The sequence below is a fragment of the Bos indicus genome, chromosome 29 (genome assembly GCF_029378745.1).
Source record: "Bos indicus isolate NIAB-ARS_2022 breed Sahiwal x Tharparkar chromosome 29, NIAB-ARS_B.indTharparkar_mat_pri_1.0, whole genome shotgun sequence".
In the NCBI taxonomy this organism is placed as follows: Eukaryota; Metazoa; Chordata; class Mammalia; order Artiodactyla; family Bovidae; genus Bos; species Bos indicus.
This window is the reverse complement of record NC_091788.1, coordinates 49,582,758-49,609,613: the sequence shown is the minus strand read 5'-3', so window position 1 is coordinate 49,609,613 and position 26,856 is coordinate 49,582,758. Positions and strand designations below refer to the sequence as shown.

Below are 26,856 nucleotides of genomic sequence, written 5' to 3'. Positions count from 1 at the left end.
TGTAACCCACTAGGCTCCTCTGTCCGTGGGATTATCCCAGCAATAATACTGAAGTGGGTTGCCATTTCCTCCTCCAGGGGATCATCCCAACCCAGGAATCAAACCCACTGCTCCTGTGGCTCATGAGTTGGCAGGCAGATTTTTCACCACTGAGCCATCCTGGGTCATCCCATAAAAGAATGTGCTGGCACTTCAAGTCAAATCACTTAATGCTAGATTCAAAACATCACTTCCTAGGTATGGGCTAACTCTTGGTGACCCATGGACTACAGCGCACCAGGCTCCTCTGTCCTTCACAGTCTCCCAGAGTTTGGTCAAACTCATGTTCATGAAGTCGGTGATGCCATCTAACCACTTCATCCTCTGCCACCCTCTTCTCCTTCTGCCTTCAGTCTTTCCCAGCATCAGATTGTTTCCCATGAGTTGGCTCTTCACATCAGGTGCCAGAGCATCGGAGCTGCTACTTCAGCATCAGTGCTTGCAATGAGTACTCAGGGTTGATTTCCTTTAGGATGGACTGGTTGGATCTCCTTGCTGTCCAAGGGACTCTCAAGAGTCTTCTCCAACACCACAGTTCAAAAGCATCAGTTCGTCAGCGCTCAGCCATATTTATGGGCCAGCTCTTTTATCTGTACATGACTACTGGAAAAACCATAGCTTTGACTATACAGACATTTGTCAGCAGAGTGATGTCTCTTCTTTTTAATACGCTGTCTAGATGTGTTGTAGCTTTCCTTCCAAGGAGCAAATGTCTTTTAATTTCATGGTTGCAGTCACCATCTACAGTGATTTTGGAGCCCAGGAAAATAAAATCTGTCACTGCTTCCCTTTTTTTCCCCATCTATCTGCCATGAAATAATGGGACGAGATGCCATGATCTTAGTTTTTGAATGTTGAGTTCTCAGCCAACGTTTTCAGTCTCCTCTTTCACCCTCATCAAGAGGTTCTTTAGTTCCTCTTCACTTTCTGCCATAAATGTGGTATCATCTATATCTCCCAGCAATCTTGATTCCAGCTTGTGATTCATCCAGCCTGGCATTTTGCATGATGTACTCTATGTGCAAGTTAAATAGGCAGGGTGACAATATACAGCCTTGTCACACTCCTTTCCCAATTTTGAACCAGTCAGTTGTTCCATGTCTGGTTCTAACTGTTGCTTCTTGACCCACATACAGCTTTCTCAGGAGATAGGTAAGGTGGTCTGCTTTCCCCATCTCTAAGAATTTTCCACAGTTTGTTGTGATCCACACAGTCAAAGGCTTTAGCATAGTCAATGAAGCAGAAGTAGATATTTTTCTGGAATTCTCTTCCTTTCTCTATGATTCAACAAATGTTGGTAACTTGATCTCTGGTTCCTCTGCCTTTTTGAAACCCAGCTTGTATATCTGAGAGTTCTCAGTGTACATACAGGTAAACCCTAGCTTCCATGCATTGGAGAAGGAAATGGAAACCCACTCCAGTGTTCTTGCCTGGAGAATCCCAGGGACGGGGGAGCCTGGTGGGCTGCCATCTCTGGGGTCGCACAGAGTCGGACACGACTGAAGCAACTTAGCAGCAGCAGCAGTAGCAAAGCCTAGCTTGGAGGATTTTGAGCATAATCTTACTAGTATAGAGATGAACATAACCGTATGAGAGTTTGAACATTCTTTGGCATTGCCATTCTTTGAGATTAGAATGAACACTGCCCTTTTCCATTTCTGTGGCCACTGCTGAGTTTTCCAAATTTGCTGACGTGTTGAGTGCAGCACTTTATCAGCGTCATCTTTTAAGATTTGAAATAGCGCAGCTGGAATTCTGTCACTTCCACCCTCTTTGTTTGTAGTAATGCTTCCTAAGGCCTACTTGACTTCACACTCCGGAATGTCTGAGTCTAGTCTGTGAGCAGACCCAGGCGGTCATCTGGGTCATTAAGACCTTTTTGTGCAGTTCTTCTGTGTCTTCTTGCCACCGCTTCTTAATCTCTCCTGCTTCTGTTAGATCCTTACCTTTTCTGGACTTTATGGTGCCCATCTTGGCAGGAAGTGTTCCCTTGATATCTCCAGTTTTCTTGAAGAGATCTCTAGTCTTTCCTATTCTGTTGTTTTCCTCTATCTCTTTGCACTGCTCATTTAAGAAGTCCCCTTATCTCTCCTTGCTGTTCTCTACAGCTCTGCATTCAGTTGGGTGTATCTTTTCACCCTTGCCTTTCACTTCTCTTCTTTCCTCAGCTATTTTAAAGCCTCCTCGGACAACTGCTTTGCCTTCTTTCATTTCTTTTTCTTTGGGATGGTTTTGCTCACTGCCTCTTGTACAGTGTTATGAACTTCCATCCATCATTCTTCATGCACTCTACCAGGTCTAATCCTTTGAATCCTTTGAATTTATTCATCGCCTCCACTGTATAATCATGAGTTAGGTCATTGGCACCTCACTCCAGTACTCTTGCCTGGAAAATCCCATGGGCGCAGAAGCCTGGTAGGCTGCAGTCCATGGGGTCGTGAAGAGTTGGACATGACTGAGCGACTTCACTTTCACTTTTCACTTTCATGCACTGGAGAAGGAAATGGCAACCCACTCCAGTGTTTTTGCCTGGAGAATCCCAGGGACGGGAGAGCCTGGTAGGCTGCTGTCTATGGGGTCGCACAGAGTCGGACACAGCTGAAGTGACTTAGCAGCAGCAGCAGCATGCCTGAATGGCCTACTGGTTTTCACTACCTTTTTCGATTTAAGCCTGAATTTTGCAATAAGGAGCTCATGATCTGAGCCACAGTCAGCTCCATGTCTTGTTTTTGCTGACTGTATAGAGCTCCTCCGTCTTTGACTGCAAAGACTATAAATCAATCTAATTTGGGTATTGACCATCTGCTGATATCCACGTGCAGAGTTGTCTCTTGTGTTGTTGAAAGAGGATATTTGCTGTGACCTGTGTGTTCTCCTGACAAGACTCTGTTAGCCTTTGCTTGCTGCAAAGCACAATGAAACCGGATCTGCCAGTCGTTGGGTCTTGCCCGTTTAACTGGGTTTTGATGCTGTTATTGAGTTTAGGAGTCCCTTGTGTATTCTGGATATATGAGTTGTAAATACTCTCTCCCATGCTGTTGGTTGTCTTTTCACTCTGTTGATTGTGTCCTTTTGCTGCTGCTGCCGCTAAGTCGCTTCAGTTGTGTCTGACTCTGTGCGACCCCAGAGACGGCAGCCCACCAGGCTCCCCCGTCCCTGGAATTCTCCAGGCAAGAATGCTGGAGTGGGTTGCCATTTCCTTCTCCAAGGCATGAAAGTGAAAAGTGAAAGTGACGTCACTCAGTCGTGTCTGACCCTCAGTGACCCCGTGGACTGCAGCCCACCAGGCTCCCCCGTCCATGGTATTCTCCAGGCAAGAACACTGGAGTGGGGTGCCATTGCCTTCTCCTTTTGCTGCACAGGAATGTTAACTTTCATGACATCTAATTGATCTGTCTTTTCTTTTATTCCTGCACTTTTGGTATCCTAGCTAAAAAAAACATTGCCGAATCCAGTGCCATGAAGCTTTCCCCCGATGTCTTCTCCTAGAGTTTTACCATTTTAGGTCTTTTGCAGGAGATCTGTGTCCACTGCGAGTTCACTTTTGTGTACGGGTAAAGGTCCGACTGTGCTCTTCTACGTGTGGGTCCAGTGTTCCCAGCACCGTTTGCTGAAATGTCTACGGGTGCTCTTCATGGCTGTTCTCCTCACCTAACAGCACCTTCTGGAATTCACTCCATATCCGTCCTTCAAGAGCTTCTTCTTCCTTTTTCTCGGCTGCTTGGTACTTTGCCAAGTAGATGGACTATAGTTTCTTTATGGGCATTTAGGTGATTTCCAGCAGTTTGCGATTACAAGCAATGTCGCAGTGAAGAAACTTGCAGGTTTCTGTTTTCCTCTGTAGCCTGGATTTCTGGAAATGGAAGTGTGAGACTGAAAGATAGGTCTGCAGTCTTTGTTGCTGCTGTTTAGTCCCCAGGTCGTGTCAGACTCTTAGGACCCCATAGACTGTAGCCCGCCAGGCTCCTCTGTCCATGGGATTTTGCAGGCAAGAATACTGAGATGGGTTGCCATTTTCCTCTCCAGGGCATCTTCCTGACCCAGGGATCAAAGCCTCGTCTCCTGCGTAAGCAGGCGGATTCTTGACCACGGAGCCACCTGGGAAGCCCGAGGTCCTGTTGCATGGGTGTGGTGCTAAGTCACTCCGGCCGTGCCTGACTCTTCTCGGCATGACCAAATCCCCTTTCGGGAGGGTTTTGCCGTGTGCAGCCCCAGCAGTGTATGAGCAAGCTGCTTCCCGTGTAGCTTCTCCAGCTGTGTTATCACACTATTTTATTTTTTGCCAACCCGATAGCATTTCTGTAACTATGCACTTGGGCATTTTTCGTGTCTGAAGGTCACGTAGACGTGCATACACGCATGCATTTGTCAGCTGTCTGTCCGTGTCTTTTCTGTGCTATTCTATTGAGGTTTTGGTCCCTGATCTCTCAATTTTTAAGTCCTTTATGTTCAAGGAATGTGAGTTCTTTGTGGCTCGTATTGTGAGTGTCTTCTCCCAGTTGATCATTTGTCTTTTGACTGTATTCATGGTGCTTTTTGTTATATATATAAAAACTTTCTATGTTTAGGTATCAAATTTATCTATTTTTCATTCTATTGCCTCTGAGTTGTGAGTCATGATCGAGAACCTCTCTCTACACTGAAATGAAAGAGAAGTTGACCACGTTTTCTTCTAGAAGTTTAAGGCTTTGACTTTTGCGTCCACGTGGAGTCCGCTTGCTCACTGCTGTTCAGTCACTAAGTCGCGTCTGAGTCTGCAGCCCCACGAGCTGCAGCGCTCAAGGCTCCTCTGTCCTCCACTGTTTCCCGGAGTTTGCTCAGACTCGTGTCCGCTGAGTCGGTGAGGCCATCCAACCATCTCATCTTCCGCCACTCCCTTCTTCTTTTGCCTTCAATCTTTCCCAGCATCAGGGTCTTTTCCAATGAGTCGGCTCTTCACATCAGGTGGCCAAAGTATCAGCGCTTCAGCGTCAGTCCTTCCAGGGATCAAACCAGTCCGTCCTAAAGGAAATCAACCCTGACTATTCATTGGAAGGACTGACGCTGAAGCTGAAGTCTGCTCGTGTGTGTAATCTAAGGTCTTCTCTTTCATGATGCCTGCTCAGGGCCCCTTTCTTAGATGTCCAGACCGCTCACCAGCACCCTCTGACCTCTGAGTGGTGCAGGACTGGGGGCAGGGAGACCAGAGGCTGTTGCTGGGATGGGCTGTGGGAGGGGGATGCTTGCCCTGGGTGGGTTGGAGTGAGGATGACAAGCAAGGGGCCTGTGGATAAGAGGGTGTACGAGCGGAGCAGGTGGTGGGGAAAAAAGAGGGGGCAGGGCCCGAGGCCGTTTGCCCCGCTGGGTTGTCGCCCAGCCCCCTTGCTCTCCCTCCTTGCCCCCCTCACTCCTGGGAGACCCGCCCAGAGCCTGCTTTCCTGTCACCCACACAAAGATGCCTCGCAGACCCGGACCCTGGACCGGGCTCTCCCCCGATCTCCCACTGGCCTCACGGCACCTCAGCGAGCAGACCCCTCCAACATGACACGTCTCACCCCAGGCTGCTCCTCCCCACCTTCCCCAGCACAGGGCCGTCTCAGAACCCAGGTTTCCCAGGCCCTATAACACCGGTGAGACCCTGGGGAGAGGCCGTGTGCTCTTGACTAGGGCAGAACAGGCAGGGAGGTGGCGCGGCTGACTCAGGGTCTCTGCTTGCTCTTTCAGGAGACAGAGAATTTTAGAGTTTCCTCTCCTAGGACACAGTTTCATGAGGGGTGCATCAGGCTTTGGGGGAAGGCTGGTGGGACCCCAGAGCCTCTTCCCTTGGCGTCAGTCACTGATTCCCCTCCAAGTTCTGCATCTTAGCCCCCAGGACCCCAGGTCTGGTGAACCCTGACCCTGCTCGAGACCCGCAGGGGCTCTTTGCTTTCATGAATGCCTGGTTTCCGGAAGGCTGGGTGTCCTGCAGTGTGGGGGGGGGCGGAGGTCTTAGTCATGGGCAGGGTCGGGGAGGCTGCTTGGAGGATATGCCGGCTATTCTGGGCGGCCGGCAGGAAGCGGCAGTTCCGACGGCATGCGGAGGTGTCGGCCTGGTGCAGGCGTTTCCGGCCCCCGTGTCCCGCCAGGTCTGGGGCTGCTCCTCCCTGTCCTCTGCTTTTTTCCCTCTTTGGATGTGGCCGCCGTGGGTCGCGGCCGGACTGAGAAAGAAAAGAGGGGCTCTCGGGGCAGGGACTCCCAGGCCGCCGGCTGGGCCACGAGGCCTGGCACATGTGGGCAGGGGCCTCCCAAGGATGCCTGGGGCAGCCGCTGGGGAGATGCCCCAGGTGTGAGGGGCGGGGGTGCCGATGCTGCCTTTGGGTTGGGATGCAGCCCGACTCTGGAGTCCTGGTATTGGGGCCTCTGGCCCCATGGTGGGCGTGCATGAGAGGGGCGCGTCTCTGATGGCCTGAGCCCTCTTCTCACTTGGGGTCTCCGGGGCCCAGTGCAGAGTCCGTGTCTGCTGGTGCTGGGAGGCCCGGATGGCCTGGCACCTCTCCTGGGCTTGTGAGGGGCTCCTGGGCGTGGCTCTCCTCCGGCCTCCTGGCTGGTGGTGGTCCTGCCTTCCTCCCTGGCCTCATATGTGCCCTAACCTGCCTCAGGGCATTTGCACTCACCTCTGCGTGGACTGTCCACCCTGGCCCTCCCGTGGGCTGTGTCACCGCCCCGGGCAGCCTCCCCCACCCCAACCCCCCCCATCGCTCACAGTGACAGCCCCTCTCTGTTTGCCTGGTGCTGCTGTCACGGTCGTGGTTTTGTTTATTTCGTCTCTGGTTTACGATCTCGTTTCCTGGATCTGCCTCGTCCCTGGAGCCTGGGGCCTGCATGGCCAGCCCAGGCCCGGGCCTTCTCAGTTGGCCTCCAAGGAGGAGGGGGACTGCTTTTAGCTGAGTCGTGGTCGCTCCCAGGCCTGGGAATCTGCCCTCTGGGCCAGGTGACGGAGCATGTGCCTTGGAGCCGCTGGGCCGGCCAGGCTGGGCGGAGGCACTGACCTCCCACTGTGGCAGAGCCAGGCTGCCGGCTGTGTGGTGGAGGATGCGGAGACCAAAATAGATCCGCTTCTGGCATCCGGCATTGAGGAACCCACAGGGGGCCCTGACCGCGGAGCTCCCGCTTCCGCCCACTGTGCCCTGGAGCGGCTCCGGCTTTGATGAAGGCCGGGCCTGGTTCCGGGCGGCCCAGGGGGGTTGTCCAGCCTGGGAACTGGATGCAGGAGGGCAGGCTTGGCTTCAGGGGGGAGCCCCTCGACTGTCCGGCGGCCCAGGCTGCATTCACTGCGGCCCTTCCGTCACGCGTGTGTGGGAGCCCTGAGTGTGTCTGCAGAGATCAGAGCAGGCGTGGCCATGGGGCAAGGAAGAAGCACAGAGGAAGGGGGGGTGTTCGTCTCAGGCCAGCTGCAGAAGGAGGAAACAGGCCGCTTCCCGGAGAGCAGACCTTTCAGAGGCTGCGGCTCCCGTGGGCAAGGCTGCATCGTGTCCCAGGACGAGGCCGGGTGGCCCCCACGACGGCACCTGCCGGGCACCCGCCCTTGGTCACACCTATGATGAGGGCACTCCCCCGTCGCTGTGTCCACACGCCCCCTGCTCCTGGGACCTCTGGGCACATCTGGTGGGGCACCTGAGGTGCTGGAGCCAGGCTGGGAGTCAGCCACAGGGCTGTCTGCCCTCATCCTCCACCCGTGACGAGGGCCCGAGTGCTCATTCCCCGGGTTCCTGGAGGCCGCGTCTGGGGACGCGGTCCTGAGCCTGGGCGCGCTCGTCCTCCTCCTCCTCCGCCTCTGCTCCAGCCCCTGCCTTGGCCTCTCTGTGACCCCCGCCCACTGCTGCCCCCGAGTGTCACGGGGACAGCCTGCAGTGAGGGGCGTGGGCTTTCCGCGGGTAGGAGCCGTCGAACAGCATGCTTGCAGCTCCCAGGATGGCAGCTTGGCAGTGGGCGGGACCGGGGCTTCCATATGGCGGCAGGCAGGTGGATTCACAGCAGTGGCCACTGGGCAGGGACCCTATGGTCCTTGGGGGCTGACCACGCCTGGGCCCAGTGTGGAGGTGCTGGACAGGCTAGGGGCAGGGACAGCCATGGCTGCAGGCTGGCGGGCTCCTGGGAGGGGTCAGAGAGGGGCTAGGGACTGGATTTGGAATCAACATCCGTGAGGTGGGGTCCCCATGACAGGCACTCAGAGGAGCCATGTTTATCTCTCTGCCTGCCCCGATGTCCTTGTCTCGTCCCCCTAAATATCCTGGCCTCCCCCCAGATCTCCCTGGCTTCTGGGGGTGCAAGAGCCTGTGTGTGGCCCTGCCTGACTGGTCTCTCTCGCGCGGCCTGGAGCGGGGGGTGCTCCCAGCAGAGGCCCGGCCACACTGGAGCCCACCTCGGGCTGCCTGCTCTCAGTCTGACCCCCTTCCCTGGGGCGCCTCAAGGCTGCAGCAGAAGATTGGGGATGGCACCGTCTGCAGCCCTGATCCTCAGGCCTTCTCCTCCAGAGCAAAGCGGGCCCCAAAGGCCAGGGTGAAGGGCCCCGTTCAGGAGGCCTGTCTGGGCCGTGTGGGTTGGCGGGTCCCGCTGGCAGTGGGCCGTCCCCGTCCATCCTGGAACGCTGGTTTGGTCAGCAGCGGGCCTTCCTGGCTTGGGGCAGTGGGGAGACGACAGTGGAGTGTCCCTGCTCTTCGGCTCCCGCACCCCCAGTTTCAGCCTTGGGAGGGAGAGTGTGTCCTGTAGGGAAAGAGGCACGTGGCCTGGGTCACCCCAGGAGAGAGCCGCGAAGCCAGAACCTTTCCTGGCCTGGGGTGAATGGAGGGCCTGAGAAGCTTGGCGTCTACGTGCAGGGAACCTGGGCCCCTGGACGGCAGGGATGAGGGACAGCCCCTTCCTGAGCTCGTGGGATGGGCCGACTCTGGGGGTCCTGGGCACGGTGTCAACACCCAGGCCCTCCATGGAGCCAGGCCTGGCTGGGGGGCAGGGGGCGGTGCCCGGCGTCGGGACCTGCTGTCTCTCCATGCTCCCCAGGCACTGACCTGCTGGGCTCAGGGGCGCTGGGACTGGAAGAGAGTTGGGAACCCCCAAGGTCCTGGGCAGGAGACCACTGGGGGTGTGGGTGTGGGGGAGCCAAGGTCATGCTGGGGACCCACGTCTGCTTGGTGTGCAGCCTTGGCAGGTCGAGGACTGTCTCTGGAGAAGTTTTGGCAGGTTCCAGGGTGGGGGAGCGGAGGGGCTCTGCCTTGGGCCAGGGCTGCCCATATGGGCTTTCTAGCTTCTCAGAAGGGCCTCTACATCCAAAGTGTTGTGTGGGGGGCTTAGCGGGGGTCAGAGAAGGAGAAGGTGGGCTCCTCAAAGTCTCAACCAGGGATCCTGCCTCTCTGGGTCTGGGCAGTGGTCTTGACCCTGAGGACAGACTGTATGGGGGCCCCTGAGGGGCTTGGAGTCGGGAGGTTGCCTTCAGCCAGAGGTCAGGCCACACTGCAGCAAGGAAGACTTAGGGTGGACAGGAGGAAGGACTTCCCCCAAGCAGGGATGCCCAGAAACACCCACCCGCTCCGGCACCAGCGGGGCTTCAGGCACTTTGCTCCTCCTCGGACCTGGGTCCAGGTGTTCCGGGAGTCCTGCCGTGGTCTCCAGTCTGCAGAGTCACCCTGTTTGAAGTAGGGCAGGGCCCTGGGCCACGGGCAGGAAGCCCACCAGACCCCTCTCACCCCCGCTGGTGTCCGAGCCCTCTGCTACCTACTGCCTCTTCTCAGCCCAGGAGGGAGGCTGCCCGTCCCGCCCTGTCCCAGGTGAGGCCTGCAGGTGCTGGCCGCACCAGGTCGGGGGTCCTCCCCAAGGAGGGCCCACTGGGCCCCTCCCCCGCCCCAGACGGGCCCTGTTCACAGGAAGACGACATGCGTCCTGGGGCAGATAAGGGCCCTGTCCGTGGGGTCACTTCAGTTTGTTCTCCGGCACCTTCTAAATATACCCTCCGAGGGGTTCTTATCGCAGCCGGGCTGGGCTGGGCGGCCAGGCTTAGCGGAGGCGACGCTGCAGGGGTCAGCCACCCCCACAGCCGTGGGCCCTGGGTGAGCTTGTCTGCTCGGCCCGGCAGCCCTGCCTCAGGTGGGCCTGCTGTCCAGCGCCAGACCCCAAGGGCCAGGACACTCCCCAGCCCCCTGGCCAAACCCTGTCCAGCGCCAGACCCCAAGGGCCAGGACACCCCCCAGCCCCCTGGCCAAAGCTGTCTGGGGCCTGTCCTCTCACCTCCAGGCCAGGCAGCCCCTCGAGGGTGGGCAGTGGGCAGCCAGAGACCCTACCCTCTGGCTGGACCCTGTTTTCCTGGAGGTGTGGGGCAGGGCCTGGGGGAGGAGGCCTGCTCTGTAGTCCTGCTCTCCAGCCGGGGCTCCCCCCAGCCTCGGGCCCTCTTTCCCCTCTGATGAGGGACGGGCCTGCTTCTGGGGCTTCTCGTGACAACAGAGGGGACAGGAAGGTGTGGATTTACATGGCTGTCCCCACCTTGCTGCCAGGCACTGGGGCCGCTGAGGGGCTGCGTGGGGCCTGGTGGAAAGAGTCCGGGCTTCCAGTTGGTGCTCTGCTGTCCAGCGGATGCTGAGAAAGCGTCGCGTGGCTGACCGTGGCCCGGGCTGGACGTTCCAGGTCTGGTCGCCTGTAGCCTGGTGCTCAGACACGGCTGCTGTCTGTCTGTCTTCTCTTTCTCTTTACTTTCCTTCTCTCTTTCAACTTACTGTTAGCACCTTGCAGTGTGTGGAATCTTAGTTCCCCAACCAGGGATTGAGCAGTAGAAGTGCAGAGTCTTGGACCGCCAGGGAAGGCCCTTTTATTTAAAAAAAAATTTTTTTTTTAAGACACCAATGTATTTATTTTTAAACATTTTAGTTGCTTGGCGTGTGGGATCTTGGTTCATTGACCAGGAATTGAACCCATGGCGCAGCATTGGAAGGCAAAGTCTCAACCACTGGGCCCTGGGGACATCCCCAGTTGTTATGTTTCTTATTGTGTAACAGATCCCTGAGAAGACTTACATGCGCACCCTCACAGCGCCCGCATCTCTGAGACCCCATCCCTGAGACCCCCATAGCTGCCTCTCTAGGGCCCGGGAAAGGCTTTGATGTGACCGCTTAGGGTGATGTGGTCAAGCCCTCAGCCAAGGCCTGTCCTCGCCCGCCCCCAGCTGCCCCCAGCCGGCTTGGCCCTCGACAGAGGGGGACGTCCCAGCTCCTGCACACACGAGGGCCTTGTGTGGAGCCGCATGTGGGAAGTGAGGGGATGCTGGGCGTGGGGGGAGACAAGAGCACAGCCATCCGCCCGTGTCTTCAACGGAGCCAGGCGATGGCCTGGCCGCTGCCCAGGCTCGACTGGGCCTGGCCGTCCCGCCGCCCGCTCTGTGGAAGGCGCAGCCCGTGCTGGGGGCACCACACCCTGTCACCTCGGGCGGGGGGCGCAGTCGGGCTTTGGGGCCTGCAGTGCCCCCAGCCTGGGGCCACCAGGGTGGAGCTGGGTTTCTACCTGCGCTAAGCGGTCGGGAGCCCTGAGTCCAGTCGTCGGTGAGCAAGGCTGGCAGACCTGTCACAGGCCTCCTGAGCGTGACCCCACCCTGGTGCCCAAGTAGTCCCCTCGCCTGCGTCGTCCTGGGTTTCCGGAAGAGGCCCCGAGGAGGGCTGAGGGTGAATCTGGGCAGTCCCTGCTGCCTCTGGGGCCGACTTGAGGCAGCGAGACCGTGGTCCTCGCCTCAGAGCACCGCCCACTGCATCTTTTGCGCTCCTGGCAGCTGGGTGGCCGTGGATACTCCTCACTCACATCAGAGTTCCCTCCCACTGCCCCCAGCTCCCTTCTGCTTGGCACAGTTGGCATGCAGTCTGGGGGAGAAGGGGTACGTGGAGAGCTACCTGGGGTCCTGGCCTGTTGGAAACCCTGCAGGGCCCTGGCGGAGTGCACTGGGGTGGGGTGAGGAGGAAAAACATGTCACAAGAGGATTTCACTCTGGATGAAGCCTGGAGGCCTGCATGGAGGAGGTGGCATGGAGAATTCTGTCCACTGAGTTCCTGAGTTCAACCTAAAACATGCAGGCATTCGGGTACCAGGTCCCATATGGAGCCTTCAAAGCGGACATCAGACGTCCTCTGCCTGCGGAGCCCTTGCTCTATCAGGGGCAGCAATGGGCATAGGTGGCCAGTGGTCTGATGAGAGCAGGGCAGGGGACACAGGGCCCAGCTGGGCATCAGAAGGCCCCCCGCCCCCCTCAGGGAAGCCCAGGCCTATGGGGCAGGGGGATGCCCCAGAAGGTGGCTTTGGAGTTCAGACTTCATTGGAGGATCTTTAGCTTGGAGGGCTGGTGGAATTTGCTTCCTCCCAGGATCACCCCCAGCTGCCAGGTGGACGTCAAGACTTGGGCAGGGAGGCCAGTGGGATGTGGGCTGCAGATTCTGGTGCAGTCCTGGTGGCCCGTCCCCTGGGGGTGGAGACCCCCAGGCAGAGGTGGCCTGGCCTCTCGGGAGGTGCTGTGCACACGGGAACAGCCAAGGGCCCACCCAGAGTGCGAGGTGAGAGGCCCTGTGTCTCTGGGGTCCCCGGCCCAGGTCACTTTTAGAAAAAGTGTCGACTGAAAACCTGCAAGGCTGAGGACGGCCTCTGTCGAGAGGCAGGGATAAGTGTCTTCGTCTCCTAGGAGCTCCTTGCGGGCAGGATCTCTGGGATCTGTCTGATGGGATCTTACGCTCACGGGACCTTGGAGCGTGGGACTCTGAGAGAGGGGAGACTGGAGCTGCGGGAACAGTGGCCTCACCGCGCCCAGCTGCCCACTGGAGCCCGTGTGGCTAGGGGTCGCATCGCCCGAGAGAGCCTCTGAAAGGAATGAGAGTCAGGCCACTGAACACGCCTCACAGGAGGTTCAGAGTCGGAGTGGCCTGTGGGAGTCCTAGTCCCAGGAGCCCTGGCTTGGATGCCACCCAGCACGTCATGGGGAGAGGGAGTGGAGAGCCGAGTCCCTCCCTGACGTGATGGGGTCTGGACAGTGGGGTGCTGAGCTGTGCGTGACCTTGCAAAGACACCGCTCTCTGCATCCTAGTCCCTGGAGCCTGGAACCTTACTCGGGTCTCTGCAGATGCACTGAGGCTGTGAGGGGGCGGGCTCTGAACGTACCTTGGGCTGTTTCACAGGGGCACCATGGACACGCACTTTACCACATGCCTGATGCTGGCTTTTAAAGACTCACTGAAGATTTGCTGATAGTTCTCATCATCATAAGTGATTTATTCATTTAATTCAGTTCAGTTCAGTCGCTCAGTCGTGTCCGACTCTGCGACCCCATGGACTGCAGCATGCCAGGCCTCCCTGTCCGTCACCAACTCCTGGAGTTCACCCAAACTCATGTCCATTGAGTTGGTGATGCCGTCCAACCATCTCATCCTCTGTCGTCCCCTTCTCCTTCCGCCTTCAATTTTTCCCAACCTCAGGGTCTTTTCCAGTGGGTCAGCTCTTCGCATCAGGTGGCCAAAGTATTGGAGCTTCAGCTTCAGCATCAGTCCCCCCAATGAATATTCAGGACTGATTTCCTTTAGAATGGACTGGTTGGATCTCCTTGCAGTCCAAGGGACTCTCAAGAGTTTTCTCCAGAAGCACAGTTCAAAAGCATCAATTCTTCAGCACTCAGCTTTCTTTATAGTCCAACTCTTACATCCATACACGACTACTGGAAAAACCATAGTCTTGACTAGACAGACCTTTGTTGGCAAAGTAATGTCTCTGCTTTTGAATATGCTCTCTAGGTTGGTCATAACTTTCCTTCCAAGGAGTAAGCATCTTTTAATTTCATGGCTGCAGTCACCATCTGCATCATTTATTAGAACCCTTGATAAGTCACAGAGGCTAAATAATGGCCCCCAGAGATGGCAGACTCCCTGGAACTTGTGAACGTGACCTTAGGTATTTAGAAAAAGCATCTTTGCAGAGGTGATATGTTAATGATCTCGAGGGGGAGAAGATTCTGGGGCAGGGAGGCTGCAATTCAGTGATAGGTGTCCTCAGAAGAAACCCACAGAAGGGGGTTTCAACATGGGGGGGTGCGTGATGTTGGAGGCAGAGACTGGAAGGATGTGCCCTGAGCCCAGAAATCCCGGGGCCCCCGGAAGCAGTCCAGGGTCTCCATTCTGGCCCGGCCTGCCCACACAGCACCTCCCCGGCCCCTGTGGCTCAGCCTTGTGTGCAGCGCTCGCCCTGGAGGCCGTGGGGCGCTGAGTGCTGGCCTGGCCCCTGGAAACAGGGCCCTGCCCTGGGGAGGCTCGGCCTCTGCCCTGAAGTTGGGGCTGGCTTGGCCTTGCTGTCCCCGACCCCGGGTCCCCTTGCTGGGTAGCATGGACGGGAGGGGCAGCCCAGAGTCTCCTTCTGGGGGTGGTGTAACACCTTCCGCATGGGGTCAGGGGGTGCACAGAGCCCAGCACCTGGGCCAAGGTGTGATTGGCGACGTGCCCAACCCTGCTCCACCCAGGGCAGTGCTGGGCACAGGCTGGACCCGGGCGGGGCGTGTCTTGGCATTCTGTTGGGCAGTGTTTCCTCAGTCCCACGGACAGTCCTGGTGGGACCTGAGGCCAGCCCCCCCACCCCCGGAGGGGCTCAGTGCCACGGGGGCGTCCACGTCCAGGCACAGGCTCCCCAGCCCACCTTGTCCTGTTTGCTCAGGGATGTTTGGAATCTCCCAGGTGACTTGTGCAAAGAGGAGCCCCTCTGATACGGCCGGAGTTTGAACGTCAGCAGCTAATCTATTAAATCACACGCTCTGAGTTCGGCCTTGAGGTTCAAGCGGCGGGACAAGCCCTTTGTCTGTTATCGGCCCGAAGGTCCCAGCCGGGAGGGCGGGTCTTTGAACCTCACACAGCCTCATTTATAGCCTTAATCAAACACGGGCAGCAGTCCAGGGCTTGTGTATACATGTCATTTACTCAGTTTCCTTAAGAAAGCTGTGGTGAGATACGTGTAGCGTGAAACCTCCTCTCTGACAACATGTCAGTGTACCGCCCGGGCCGCGAAGTCCTGAGCTGTGCCGTGCAGCCACTAACTCACCCATCCTCAAAGCCTCCCCTTCCCGCAGCGACACGCTCTGTCCCCAGAGCCCCGCCTCCCCGCCCCCGGCCCCCGCCAGCCTGCTTTCTGTCTCTGTGGGTCTGACAGCTCCAGGGCCCTCGTGGAAGTCGAGTCGTACAGGACTTTCCCTTCCGTGACTGGTGTATTTCACCGAGCATGGTGCTCCCAACGCCCATCCCTTCACACGGAACGTTTTTCCTGGACCAAGACTTTTCCAGCTGCGTGATTGTTATATATTGAACATGCTCCCCAGGTGGCGCAGTGGTAAAGAATCCACCTGCCAGGGCAGGAGACATGGGTTCAATTCCTCGGTCGGGAAGATCCCCTGGAGGAGGATATGGCAACCCGCTCCAGTCTGCTGGCCTGGGAAATTCCCTGGACAGAGGAGCCTGGCTACAGTCCATGGGGTCACAGAGAAATTGAGCGCATAGATAGGGTGCAGCTACCGCTCGCTGACCAGCCCAGCGCTGTGTCTCAGCCTCCTGGACCTCGCTCAGAGCTCGCAGAGCCCGACGGCAGAGGTCTGTCTCTTCTGGTTCCGAGTGCGCCTTGAACACCCTCGCACGTGAAGCGTGTGCTTCTTATTCACGTTTTCGGCATCACTGGGGAGCTTCCAGGGTTGAAAGAGGTTTCCCTGTGGACCGGAGAGACGGTGCCCGTGGGCTTCCCTAAGGGTCCGGTCCACCCCACCCCGCCTGGGCTGAGCCCTCCAGGTGCAGGGGCCGCTGGGGGCTCAGCCCGTGGGCGTGGGGGTGGGTCCTGCCGTCCGCCCCCTGCTGCTCCCTGGCGCGCCTCCCGCTGGACCGCCGCCCTGGCATGGCTCCCGCGTTCCTCTGCATCCCCTGGGCACCTGCTGCCGCAGACGCTGAAACGATGTCTGATGTCTGATAAGGGCACGGACGTCCTCAGGCGGTTGCCGGTGGCCGTGCACCCAGGGTGGATCGGCCATCAGGGCATCAGCAGGCCATCGTCCTCGCCTTGGCCATGGCCGCCTCCCGCGGGCGTGCACACGCCCCCCTGGGAGGTCGGGTCAGGCAGTGCTGGGAGCTGAGGGGGCCTCTCCCCCGCCCAGCCCCGCTCCCACACCTGGGCAGAGAACAGGGCGGTTTTGTCCCTTCCCTGGGCCTTGCTCCCCCAGCTCTCAGAGGTCTGCGGCTGCCTGACTTTGGAGCCTTGGGACCCGAGCTGGGACGGAGGGGCAGACGGGGAGTGCCAGGCCCCCAGGTTGCTGCCAACACCCCAAGGGTAGGGACCCGACCTTGGCCTCGCTGAGGCTCCTGGGCCCACACGCTCGGAGCGGACAAAGCACCCTTTGTGAGATGATTCTGAAACCAGCACAGCGTGCACAGGTATTCCAGGAGCTGTTTAGGCCTCAGAAGACAGCGTGACCGAGGCCGAGACACCGTGGAGGGTAGTGAGCCCTGAGCCCCAGAGGCCCAGCGGCCCCTGAGGAGGTGCTCCTGGGGGGCCCCTGCACCCTGGCCCAGGGCCTCCGCCGAGGTTCTGGGCCACAGGGTGGGTGGGGTGGGGTTTCTGTGCGCCTCTGAGCAGGAGCCGAGGCTGAGGATGCCCACCTGATGTACCCTTCCTGCGGGCCTGGCCACAGGCAGAGCTGCCATGGCCAGAGCCCCCCCCGCCCCCCCGCACCGTCCTGGCAAGACTCTGTCCTCCCACCCCCCGGGCCTCTGTGCCTCGGTCTGGCGCGCGTTTCTAAACGAGCTCTTGCTACTCCATGTGCATCGCTGAGGTCGTCCCAACAGCAACAGTACATGGTCAGTTGCCACCCTGGCAGCAAGAGTCAACAGGGACAGGCCTCACAGAAGAGGGACCGCTGCGTCACCCCCGCGGGCCACAGGGCCCACTGCGATGCCTCGAGGGGGCAGAGATGCTGCGTGGGTTCTGTCCCCGTCCTCTGCCTCAGGAGGCAGGACCGGGAGAGAGTTCAGGACTTTTCACGCACGTCCCGGCGGCGGGGCTGGAGGTGGGGGACCTGGGGAACCGTGGACAGCAGGACCCGCAGACCTGGGTCCGGGCCCACCCCTTCCCCACCGAGGGTCTCACTGCAGCCCTGGGGACAGTGGCACGAGGCACAGGGCGTGTGGCTCGGGGCTTCGGCCAGTGCGTCGGCACGGTGACTGTGGGCCAGCGGGGGTGTTGGTGTCCTGACCTTTGCACCCGAGTGTGACCATTCGCGGCAAGCGGGGCTTTGCAGGTGTGACTCGGTGAAGGGTCTGGGTGTGGGCGACTGTCCGGGTCGCCTGGAGCACGCTCAGAGTCACTGCAAATGTCCTTTGTGGGGAAGGGGAGGGTCAGACGGGAGGAGACCACGCTGTCACGCTCCCCGGGGCCTGGCCGCACCCCCTCCGTGGTTTGGCCTCTTGGGGTTCACCCTCAGGAAGCGTGGAGCTCGGGCCCCAGTTTCCTTGTCTGTAGCATCTCTCCACAGCCAACGAGGCCGTCGTCTCACGGGGATGCGTGTTACTGTCTGTACAGTGAGGCTGGGCGGTGCGGGCGGTGGTGATGTCCTTCCCTGGGACGCTGTCTGTGGCTGGACAGGCTGTGCTGAAGCGTCTCCACGGGCAGGCAGGTTCAGGAGGAGAGGGCGAGGGGCGGAACACGGTCCAGCCTCGGGCGGCCCCGGGGCTGACCCCTGAGTCCCTGCCTGCACGTCTGCTGCTGAGAGGAAGTGGTCACGGGCTGTGTGGATGGGGAAGCAGGCTGGAGAGTGGTCTGGGCCGGCTGCCTGCACCCCCGGGGGCCTGGGGGCGAGCCCTCGTGTCGAGCACGCTGCACTGCTGTTGGGATGTCCACGGAGCCCTGCGACCGTCACCCTGTGTCCGGGACATTTGCCTCCCCAGAGGAGGCCTCTCGGGCTCCGTGGTCCCCAGGTGGCTCTCTGCCCCATGAATTTCCCCTCTGGATCCTTGGAGACCACGTGGGCAGTGCGTGGCTTCTTGGCCTGGGCCTCTGAGGCCCGTCTGCCCATAGCCTGGGTCAGAGCCCATCCCTTCCTGGCCGGGTGGTGACCTCCTGCGCTGGCTGTGCTGCCACTGGTGCACGCCTGACAGTCGGGGCTGGCGGCCCTGGGAGCCCTCAGGCCCCGGGGGATGTGCCCGGGCCCTGGGCGGTGGGCGAGCCTGCCCCCGCCCCTTCCTGGGCCGTGTCTGAGCAGGCAGGGTGGGCAGCCTGGCTGTGACACTGACTGGGTGTGCTCCTGTCCCGCAGCTTCCTCATCGTCCTGGTCTGCCTCATCTTCAGTGTACTGTCCACCATCGAGCAGTATGTCGCCCTGGCCACAGGGACCCTCTTCTGGATGGTACGTACCAGCGTGAGGGGCCCTGCGCTCTTGCCCCCGGGCAGGTGGGCTGCAGGGTGAAGCCCGCCGCTCCTGGCCTCTCCTACCCATGGGACCCTGTGCCGGACCCCCACGGCAGGCAGGCTCTGGGGGCTTGCCCTGACACCGGGGGCCTAGAGGTGGTGGGGACCCCGCCTTCCTGGGTCCCTACCTTGCCAGGATGTGACCACTGGGCTGAGAAGGCAGAAGAATGACGGGCCCCTGGGCCTGGTGGTCTGGGAGGGCTTCTGGGAGGAGTGGGCTGAGCTGGGAGGGAAGGAAAGACGAGAGGACATGGGCACCAGGCGCCGGGGGCGTGGTCTGCTAGGCCTGCACCGTGGCCCCGGTCTGGCTGGCACACAGATCTGCGGGCATCCCCGCCCCTGCCCCCAGCCTCGGCCCAGGGTGCCCCTGCCCTCACCAGCCGATGGCTGTGGGCCGGGGTCCCCAAGTCCTCGTGATGTGCCTCGAGATAACGCCTGTTGCACTCTACGCAGTCGGCTGCACTGTTCACGCGATGCTTCGGCATTCGTGCTCACGGAGTTTCCCCTTCTTAGGTTAGAGCTGTCTGGGTGGATCTTGTGGCTTTAAGTTGTCGGGGCTCGTTGGGCACATCCTGGTGGAGGGACGCAGTCCGCTCTCACCCTGTCCCTCTCGCCTCCACCCCAGCACCACTTACTCCAGAGTGTGTCTTTTCCCCCAACGCTGCTGGAGACCCGGACGGCCAGGGCTCTGCTCTGCGGCCTCCTGTTCGGTCCACGACAACCCGCTTCACCGTGCAGTTAATGTCGGGGCCCCTCTTCTCTCTCAGGGGTCCCCTGGCGATTCTTGCTTGTCTCGTCTCCCCAGTGACCTTTAGATCAGCTAGTCGGCCTCCCAGAAAATGCCGTTGGTATTTGATGAGTGAATTTGGGGAGGCCAGCATCTGTCTCTCCGGCGTGGGGTCGTTCTGTCCACGGGCAGGGCGTGTCTGTTTATCAGAAGGGTTCCATGGTTTGGGGATGTGGGTTTTAGACAGCTGTCATTGTTATTATCGATATGATAACGGTTGTTAGTTATCATCAGCAGTGGAATCTCTTCCGTTATGTTTCCGGAGGTTTATTTGGTGACTAGGAAGGTGACTGCCCTAGTCGCCCGTGCGGCCTGTGACCCCCTCTGCTCCATTCCTGTTTGCGGCGGTTTGTCCTCTGACCCTCTGGAGTCGCTGCTGCCGGGTCTGGTCCGGTGCCTTGACTGGGTGTGGAGGCTGGCGTCTCTTGGTCGCTCGGGCTTTACGGGGCGGGGCGAGGGGGCCCTCCACATCTCCTGGGGGAACGCTGTGCATTCCCGGCTAGGGGCGGCCTGCGACCCCCGGGAGAGGGCAGGACCTGCTGGGACAGTGGCCTCTCCTGTGTCGCTGTTCTGTGCAAGTCCGGGTCCTGACCTCCTCTCCTTACAAGGACGCCAGTCCTATCCTAGGGACCTCATTTTACCGTAATCATCTCTTTAAAGACCCGTCTCCAAATGCAGCCGCATCTGAGATTCTTAGGTCAGGATCCCAGTGTAGGGATGTGGGGGGCTCATCGCTCAGCCCATGAGGCCCCTGAGTGACTGGGTCGGCTCCCCCTCTGCTGGAAGGTTCACTCCTGCACTCTGAGAGGCCCCCACAGCATTGAGTCCCATCGGGGTAGGGGCCCCCGGGACCTGCCCCCCCAGCCTGGGCCCTGAAGCACCGGGGGGGCCTGGTTTGCAGGTTACTTGGCCCCACCCTCCTGTGGCTCAGGCAGGGCCCCCGGGTGCCGCCCACGCGGGATTTTGGCTCCTGAATCACTGCTGATGCCAGCGCATCCCAGGCCTGGCTCTGGGGCTGGAAAGCAGACCATCGAGGGTGTGGGTCACCCAGGACGGCTCCGGGGTCGGGGGCAGGCCCTGGCGGCCTCGGGCCTCGTCTGGTCCGGCCTCCCCTCTCCGTTTAACCTGTCTGGGAGCTCCCCTCTGACATTGCTGTTCACAGTCACACTGGGTTCCTTGGGGCTTCATGATGCGGGGAGGCCCAGAGCTGGGCGTGGTGGCAAAGGGGCCCCAGGCCCGTCCCCGCAGCCCCCAGGCCCTTGCCGGCTTCCGCCTCCGGAGGAACTGACCGCGCACAGTCCGGGCGTCGCTGAGGTCCGCGCGCCTCCTGGTGGCCATACTCGGAACTGCGGTCTCCTCCCTCTCTGAGGCTATCTTCGTGGCTCAGTTGGTAAAGAATCTGCCTGCGATGCAGGAGACCAAGGTTCGATCCCTGAGTGGGGAAGATCCCCTGGAGGAGGGAAAAGCTACCCACTCCAGTATTCTTGCCTGGAGAATCACATGGACAGAGGAGCCTGGTAGGCCACACAGAGTCAGACACGATTGAGCAACTAAACCACCCCCGCTGAGGATCGCAGCTCAGCTGGAGCTGGGACCCTGGGGGTGTGTGCCAGCGAGCAGCCCCCCACCTCCCAGCAGAGGGCCCCTGCTGCGGGTGCATCTCCTGTTCCACGCACCCCCATTCTCTCTGCCACACTCGTGCCCCCCACACGAGGCACCCTCTCTACACCGCAGCTGTTGGCTTGGGGCTGGGAGTGGGGTGGTGGGAGGGGGGAGGTTTTCCAAAACCAAGCTCTGATCATTCTAGCAGCTCTGGTGGGCTTTCGGATCTGCTGGGCCTCTTGGGCCCCCAGTGCTGCGCACTCCCTGTCTCTGCCCCCCACCCCAGCTCCCTCTGCTCCCGTGCAGTTTGCTGACCCCTGACCCTGGGCCCTCCCGCTACCTCGGGGCCCTGGCACATGCTCCTGCGGGCTGCCTGACCCTTTGACCTGTCGCGAGACTGCCTTCCCTCCCGCCCAGTCAGGCTTCGACTCAGCCGTCACCACTGGCGCCCCCCGCGACCACCACCTGCCGGGGCTCCCCCACTCAGTGCGCCCCACCCTCCCCCCGGTGGCTGGGCACGGGGGTCTGCAGGCTGAAGTGGGGAGCCCCAGGCTGTGTCTCCTTGCTCTGCTGCCCGCCCTCTACCAGGGCAGGGGCCCATGGGCAGCACCCACCACAGGCCCAGAACGGTGCTTCTGGTTTGGACACTCTGCTTTGAGTCCAGGAGCCCAGAGGGGGTTCCGTGGGGCTCCCAGAGCTGCTGTGGAGTCCTGGGCCTCGGCTTCCCCATCTGTGGAACAAAGGCCTGGGGGAGGATGGCCTCAGATGCAACCTTTTGATGGCCTGTACTGAGTTCCCAAAGATTTCGTAACTCGCTGGCCTGTGGAAACAGGTCCTTTGTGGTGGGTTTGAGCTGACCGTGTCCAGCCACTTTTGGAGTCATGGCCATGGGGCGGGCGGTGGGGTATCAGGGTCACCGGGAGGAATGCAGCCGCAGGGGCCCAGGCTCCAGGAAAGATATGAATTGTGATATGAATTATGTCAAGGGTTGGAGCAGGAAGGAGGCAAGAGGTGAAGTGGGACTGGGGGGCGGACAGGGTGTCTGCAGGGGTGCTGAGGGCTTCCTGGAAGAGGGGGAGCCCTGGGGGTGGGAGGAGGAGGTAGGTGGGTTGGGGGGTCTCCAGGGGCAGGCCAGGACCACCCCCTGCAGCTGGCAGTGGGCAAGACAGGCCCGGGGTCCCGGGGCTCTGGGTGGAGGCGGTGGCAGGGGGCTCCCTGGAGAGGCTGTGGTCTGCGGGCTGGGGACGGGTGTGACCCCAGGCAGGGCGTGACGGAGGGAGCGGGTGTGTGGGCAGGGGCCGCAGAGGCGGTGGTCGCAGGCCCCTGGGGTCGCCGCCCAGGCTGGGGCTTCAGGACGCCAGGTGGCGCTGTTGTCCGCGGCTCGAGGGCGCCGCTGGCCGCGACCCAGAGCTCCGAGCCAGACCACAGCCCGGAGCCCAGGAGGGGCCCGGGCTCGCACAGGGTTCCGAGAGCAGCTCGGTGCTTAAATGGTGGAAAAAAGTCCTTCGAAGCTGTGTTTTCCCACAGAGTCCATATGTCTTCCTTCCTCTTAATGTGCTGGTTTTTATGGGGCCGAAGAGCTGCTGTCTCAGCTCCGGGCGAGGGAGCCTCGGGCGGCCTCCAAGGGATTAAGTGTTTTGCTGAACCAGGGAGATCTGGGGGGGCCTGAAAAAGCCACTTGGGGTGGGGTCTCATTGCTGCCGCGGGGTCTGTCCCGGGGCTGCGGATGGCCTGTTCAAGATCTGAGCCCTGCTTGCGGCTTCCTGGGAACAGGGCTCCCGACATGGTTCCTGAATTCAGAGGAAGCCGTGTGTGTGTGTGTGTGTGTGTGTGTGTGTGTAGACGTGTCTATGTGCAAGCGTGCAGCGCGCCTGTGTGTCTGCTTGTGCACATGGCCGTGTGCATGCTGTGTGCCCATGTTTCGGTGTGCACATGCGCCTGTGGCCGGGCTCCAGCTCTGGGCGGCTCTCCTGTGTCCCCCCCCTCCTCCGCCCCCGTCCCCCTGCCGGCCTGCTGCTGTGGCAAACACACCCCCTCCCCGCTCCCTGGGGGAAGAAACCCTGGCTGGGCCCAGGTGAGGGGCTGGTTTTTGTCTCCGAAATCGCAGGGTGTTTTTTTTTTCCTTTCCTTTTTCAAATCCCACACAAAGAGAGAGGCCCTCAAAAGCACAGCACAGACCCCGCGTATCCCAAGCTTCTGGTGGGAGCATACCAGGGATTGTCCTGCGATGCCTGCGGTTGAAAACCCCGTGAGCCGCAGCCCGGAGGCCTAGCGGATGAGGTCATCGCCGAGGCTTCCTCCCTGGCCCAGGCTCCCGGGGGCCCCTCTGCTGTGACCCAGCCCTCCCTCTGGCTGGATCACCCACCCCGGGGCCCCAGCTCCCCCAGCACAGTCGAGAGCGTCCCGCCCTCCAGGCCTCAGTTTCCCAGCTGCGAATCCAGGCCCTACGGGGATCCCCCCGCCCACGTCCCCGGGCCCCTCGGTGGGCCCCGCGTTTCTCTGGAATGAGGCCTGGGCTCTGTCTCCTGACCCCCGGCCCCAGCGCACACCCTGCTCGCTCTGGCCTCTGCAGGCCCGCCCGTTCCCGGCTCTGCTCTCTACACCCTTCACGTGCCGATCGAGGCAGCGGCGCCGTCTGGGCCTGGGGCCCCGCTGGCCATGCTGTGAGCCTCCACATGGATGGGTTGAGGCTCACAGAGCCTGGGTCATGTCTGCCCAAGGCTGGGCTCCCGGTGGCTGGCCTAGGTTCTCTGTGAACAGACCCCAAGGTCGTGTCTGCTCCTGGGCTGTCGCCTCCCTGGGGGGCTGTTCTCTCAGCTTTCCCCTCTCTGCTTGGCAAACTCCTACACATCCAGCAAAGCCCCGCTCCTATACATCTGCTTCCGGGGCACCTTCCTGCTCGCCCAGCGATGTCATCGGCTTTGTCCTCTGGTCCCCGTGTGCTCTGGGGAGACGTCTCCCTGCTGCGGGGCCCTGAGCCTCCGGGCCTCTGTCCCCGGCACACGGGCGCTGCTCGGTGAGGACTGTTTCTGGCTGCTGGGGCCTTGTCTGTGTTCTTCCTCGGGATGTAGCCAGCCCAGGCACTCCCTCCCGGGGTGGGGGCGTCCTCGCCTGCGTCTGCTCAGCAACTGCTCCTAGTGCACGCACTCTGTGGCGGGGTCACGGGCTCCATTTCTGCACCCAGGCTCCTCCCTGGGGCCTGTGTAAGATGGGGCTGGCGCCAGGGTGTGGGAGGGCCTGACCCCCACCCCCAGGAGCCAGAAGGCCGTGGGGCGCCCCTCTGTGTGCACACGAGTGCCCCGCCAGGCCAGGGGCGAGCCATTGCCTGGCTCAGGTGTGTCCCGCTGCCTGGCTCAGGCGTCCCGCTCGGCGCGCTGTGGCGCGGGGACTCTGGACTGCCCTGTGGGCAGAGCAGAGCCTCCTGGGTCTGGGGTAGAAACACTAGGAGCTGGGGGTGGCTCCCCGCAGCCAGTGTGCATTCTGGATGTTTCTGTACCAGCTCCTGGTTCTGGGGTGGGCACCGGTGCTGGCTCAGGTGCCCTGGAGGCCTGACCGTGGGGTCTGACCCTACAGCTCAGGGTGCGGGGGGGCCGTGGCTCCGGGATGCAGGGGGCCCTCCCCTTCCCGAGGCCCCGCTGCGAGCCGCCGCCAGGAAGGTGGTGTACAGGGACCCTGGCCCCCGGGTGAGGGGGCTCAGGCGAGCGTGGGGGCTCCCTGCTGCCCCGTGGGCAGGAATGAGCTAGGGGCTCACCCTGGACAGTGCGTGGCTGCGGGTGGGGCAGGCTGCTGGGTTTGTCTTCCGCGTGCCAGGAGGGGTGGGCAAGGCTCAGGCGGCCCCCAAACCCCCCCATGTCTGGGTGCCCCCCCAGTGTCTCCTCGTGAGTTCATGAACAGAGGCTTCTGGGCCACCAGGCAGAATTTGAAGCTGCTGTCTTCCGGGGTCTTGGCCAATTCTCCAGAGCCCCATGGCCACCCAGTGGGGACCCCTGAGAACAAGAGCGCCCCGACCCGTGATTCTGTGGACATGGGCCTGAGCCGCCTGCCGCGTCCCTTGAACGAGGGGCCCTGCATCTGCGCCCCCGGGACGGCCCCCTCACTTGCTCCAGCCCCTCCGGGCGCCTCTGTCCACCCACCCCTGCCACCCCCTCGGGTGCCTTCACCCTTCCTAGTGTCTGCCATTCCCCCTCTCTGTGCATGCTCGTCACGGGCTTGTGGCCTCTTAGGTCTGACAGGGTCCCAGCTGTGCCTGCAGGGTCTCCCTCCTGAGCTCTGAGGGGCCAGTGCCACCACCCTCGCCCTGTAAGTGGGAAGGGCCCCCGCCCTGAGGACCTCTGTGCAGGAGGCGGCCAAGGGCTCAAGGTCACTGGGCCCCCGTGAGGCCCGGGGTGCCGGCTCTGCATCCCACCCCTGGGCCATCACGCCCGCCCGCCAGGGGTCCCTGCCCCTGGGGCTCCTGGCCGCGTTCCTGGCCTGGAGGCAGCTGCTCCTGAGGGGACAGCTGACATTCCTTTCTGCGGGGTCTGCCCCTGGCCCGGAGCCGTGAAAATGGGAGCCCTCAGCTGTAACTGGAGCCTTCCGCGGGGCGCGGGGCCCTGTGGGTGGAGGGGTCCTGGGGCGCCTCACGTGCGCTAACAAAGGCGCCCTCTGTGAAGCCCACGCTCTGTCGCGGGCCAGGACTGTCCTGTCCATCAAATCGGCTCAGAACTGGGGCGGTGGGGGTGGGGGGGCCTGGGCAGGAGGTGGAGGGGACTGCAACGTGTTCGAAACTTTCCAGAAAAACACGTAACCCGATCCCGTGCAAGTGGCCTGGGCTGGGTCACGCCCTGGGCTGGCCAGGCAGTCCTGTGCGCGGGAGGACAGGGCCCCACCTGGGGGCTGAGGGCCGGGGCGGGGGCCCGGCCGCGTCCACCTGCAGTCCCGATCCCTTGGGAAGCGGGCGCCTCCTCCGATCTCTTCCCCCAAGGCCCCATGTGGGCCCCCGGGCCCCCAGCGTTTCCTCCGGGAGGAAATTGGAGTCGGGGGCCCGCGGCTCCTGCCAGGCGGAGGGTGCTCTGCGGTCCAGGGGAGCTCCTGTGATGGCCACGTGGAGGCCCTGGGGCTGCGACCGGCCAGGGCTCTGCCGGCTGCGTGAACCGGCCGGGTCCGGGTCTGGCTCTGTTTGTTTCCCTGACGTTTCCTGTTTTCAGGCTGTCAAGCTCTGTGAGGCGAGGTGGGAGGTGGGTGCTGGCCTCTCAGCTGCCTTCTTGGGTGTCTTTGCCAGGAGTCCACTGAGAGCCCCTGAGGGCACCCCATCTGCCCAAGGCCCTCCCCGTGAGGAAGCCTGTCCCACTGGGCCCACGGCCCCCAGGGCCCCTGGAGGGAGAAACGGTCGTCCCACTGGTGTAAGCAGCTGGGCCGGGCGCCGCCCTTGGGCAGCAGTCAGGCAGGGCTCGCAGCGGGCCCCACGGCCGCTCCTGACACCAGCGGCGCCTGCGTGTTGGGTTTGCGTGGTCCCCATGTGCCCATCTGTGTGCGTGTGTTTGCGTGGCCCTGGGGCTTTCTTAGGAAAGACCCCGATGCTGGGAAAGGTTGAGGGCCAGAGGAGAAGGGGACGACAGAGGATGAGATGGTGGGATGGCATCATTGACTCCATGGACACGAGTCTGAGCAAGCTCCGGGAGATGGTGAGGGACAGGGAGGCCTGGCGTGCTGCGGTCCACGGGGTCGCAGAGCCGGACATGACTGAGCCACGGAACAACAGCAGGGCTTTCTCTCCTAGCCGCCAGGTGTTGGTGGCCTCGCTCCCCTGTTCCCCTCACCGCACCCTCTCATTCATCTCCCTTTTTGGAGGCCATGGTGACTCAGCCCCGGGCTGGGGTGAAGGCGGGTGGGCACGAGTGGGGGCCCTGGGTCTGGACAGACGGGAGCTTGGCTCAGCCTCCCGTGTCGAGCCAGGTGCCCCTCTGGCGCTTCGGGAAGGCACCGACCGTGCAGGCAGGGGG

At 61.2% G+C, this 26,856-nt stretch overlaps 1 protein-coding gene across 2 annotated transcripts in view; it reads left to right on the top strand.

Annotated features, from left to right (window-relative positions):
• KCNQ1 (potassium voltage-gated channel subfamily Q member 1) overlaps positions 1-26,856 on the top strand; it is a 381,156-nt gene that overhangs the window by 37,576 nt on the left and 316,724 nt on the right. For both annotated transcript variants that reach the window (XM_019954464.2, XM_070782429.1), the window contains exon 2: positions 18,334-18,424. In XM_019954464.2, the coding sequence (XP_019810023.2) occupies positions 18,334-18,424 (91 nt within the window). The remainder of the gene's footprint in view (positions 1-18,333; positions 18,425-26,856) is intronic.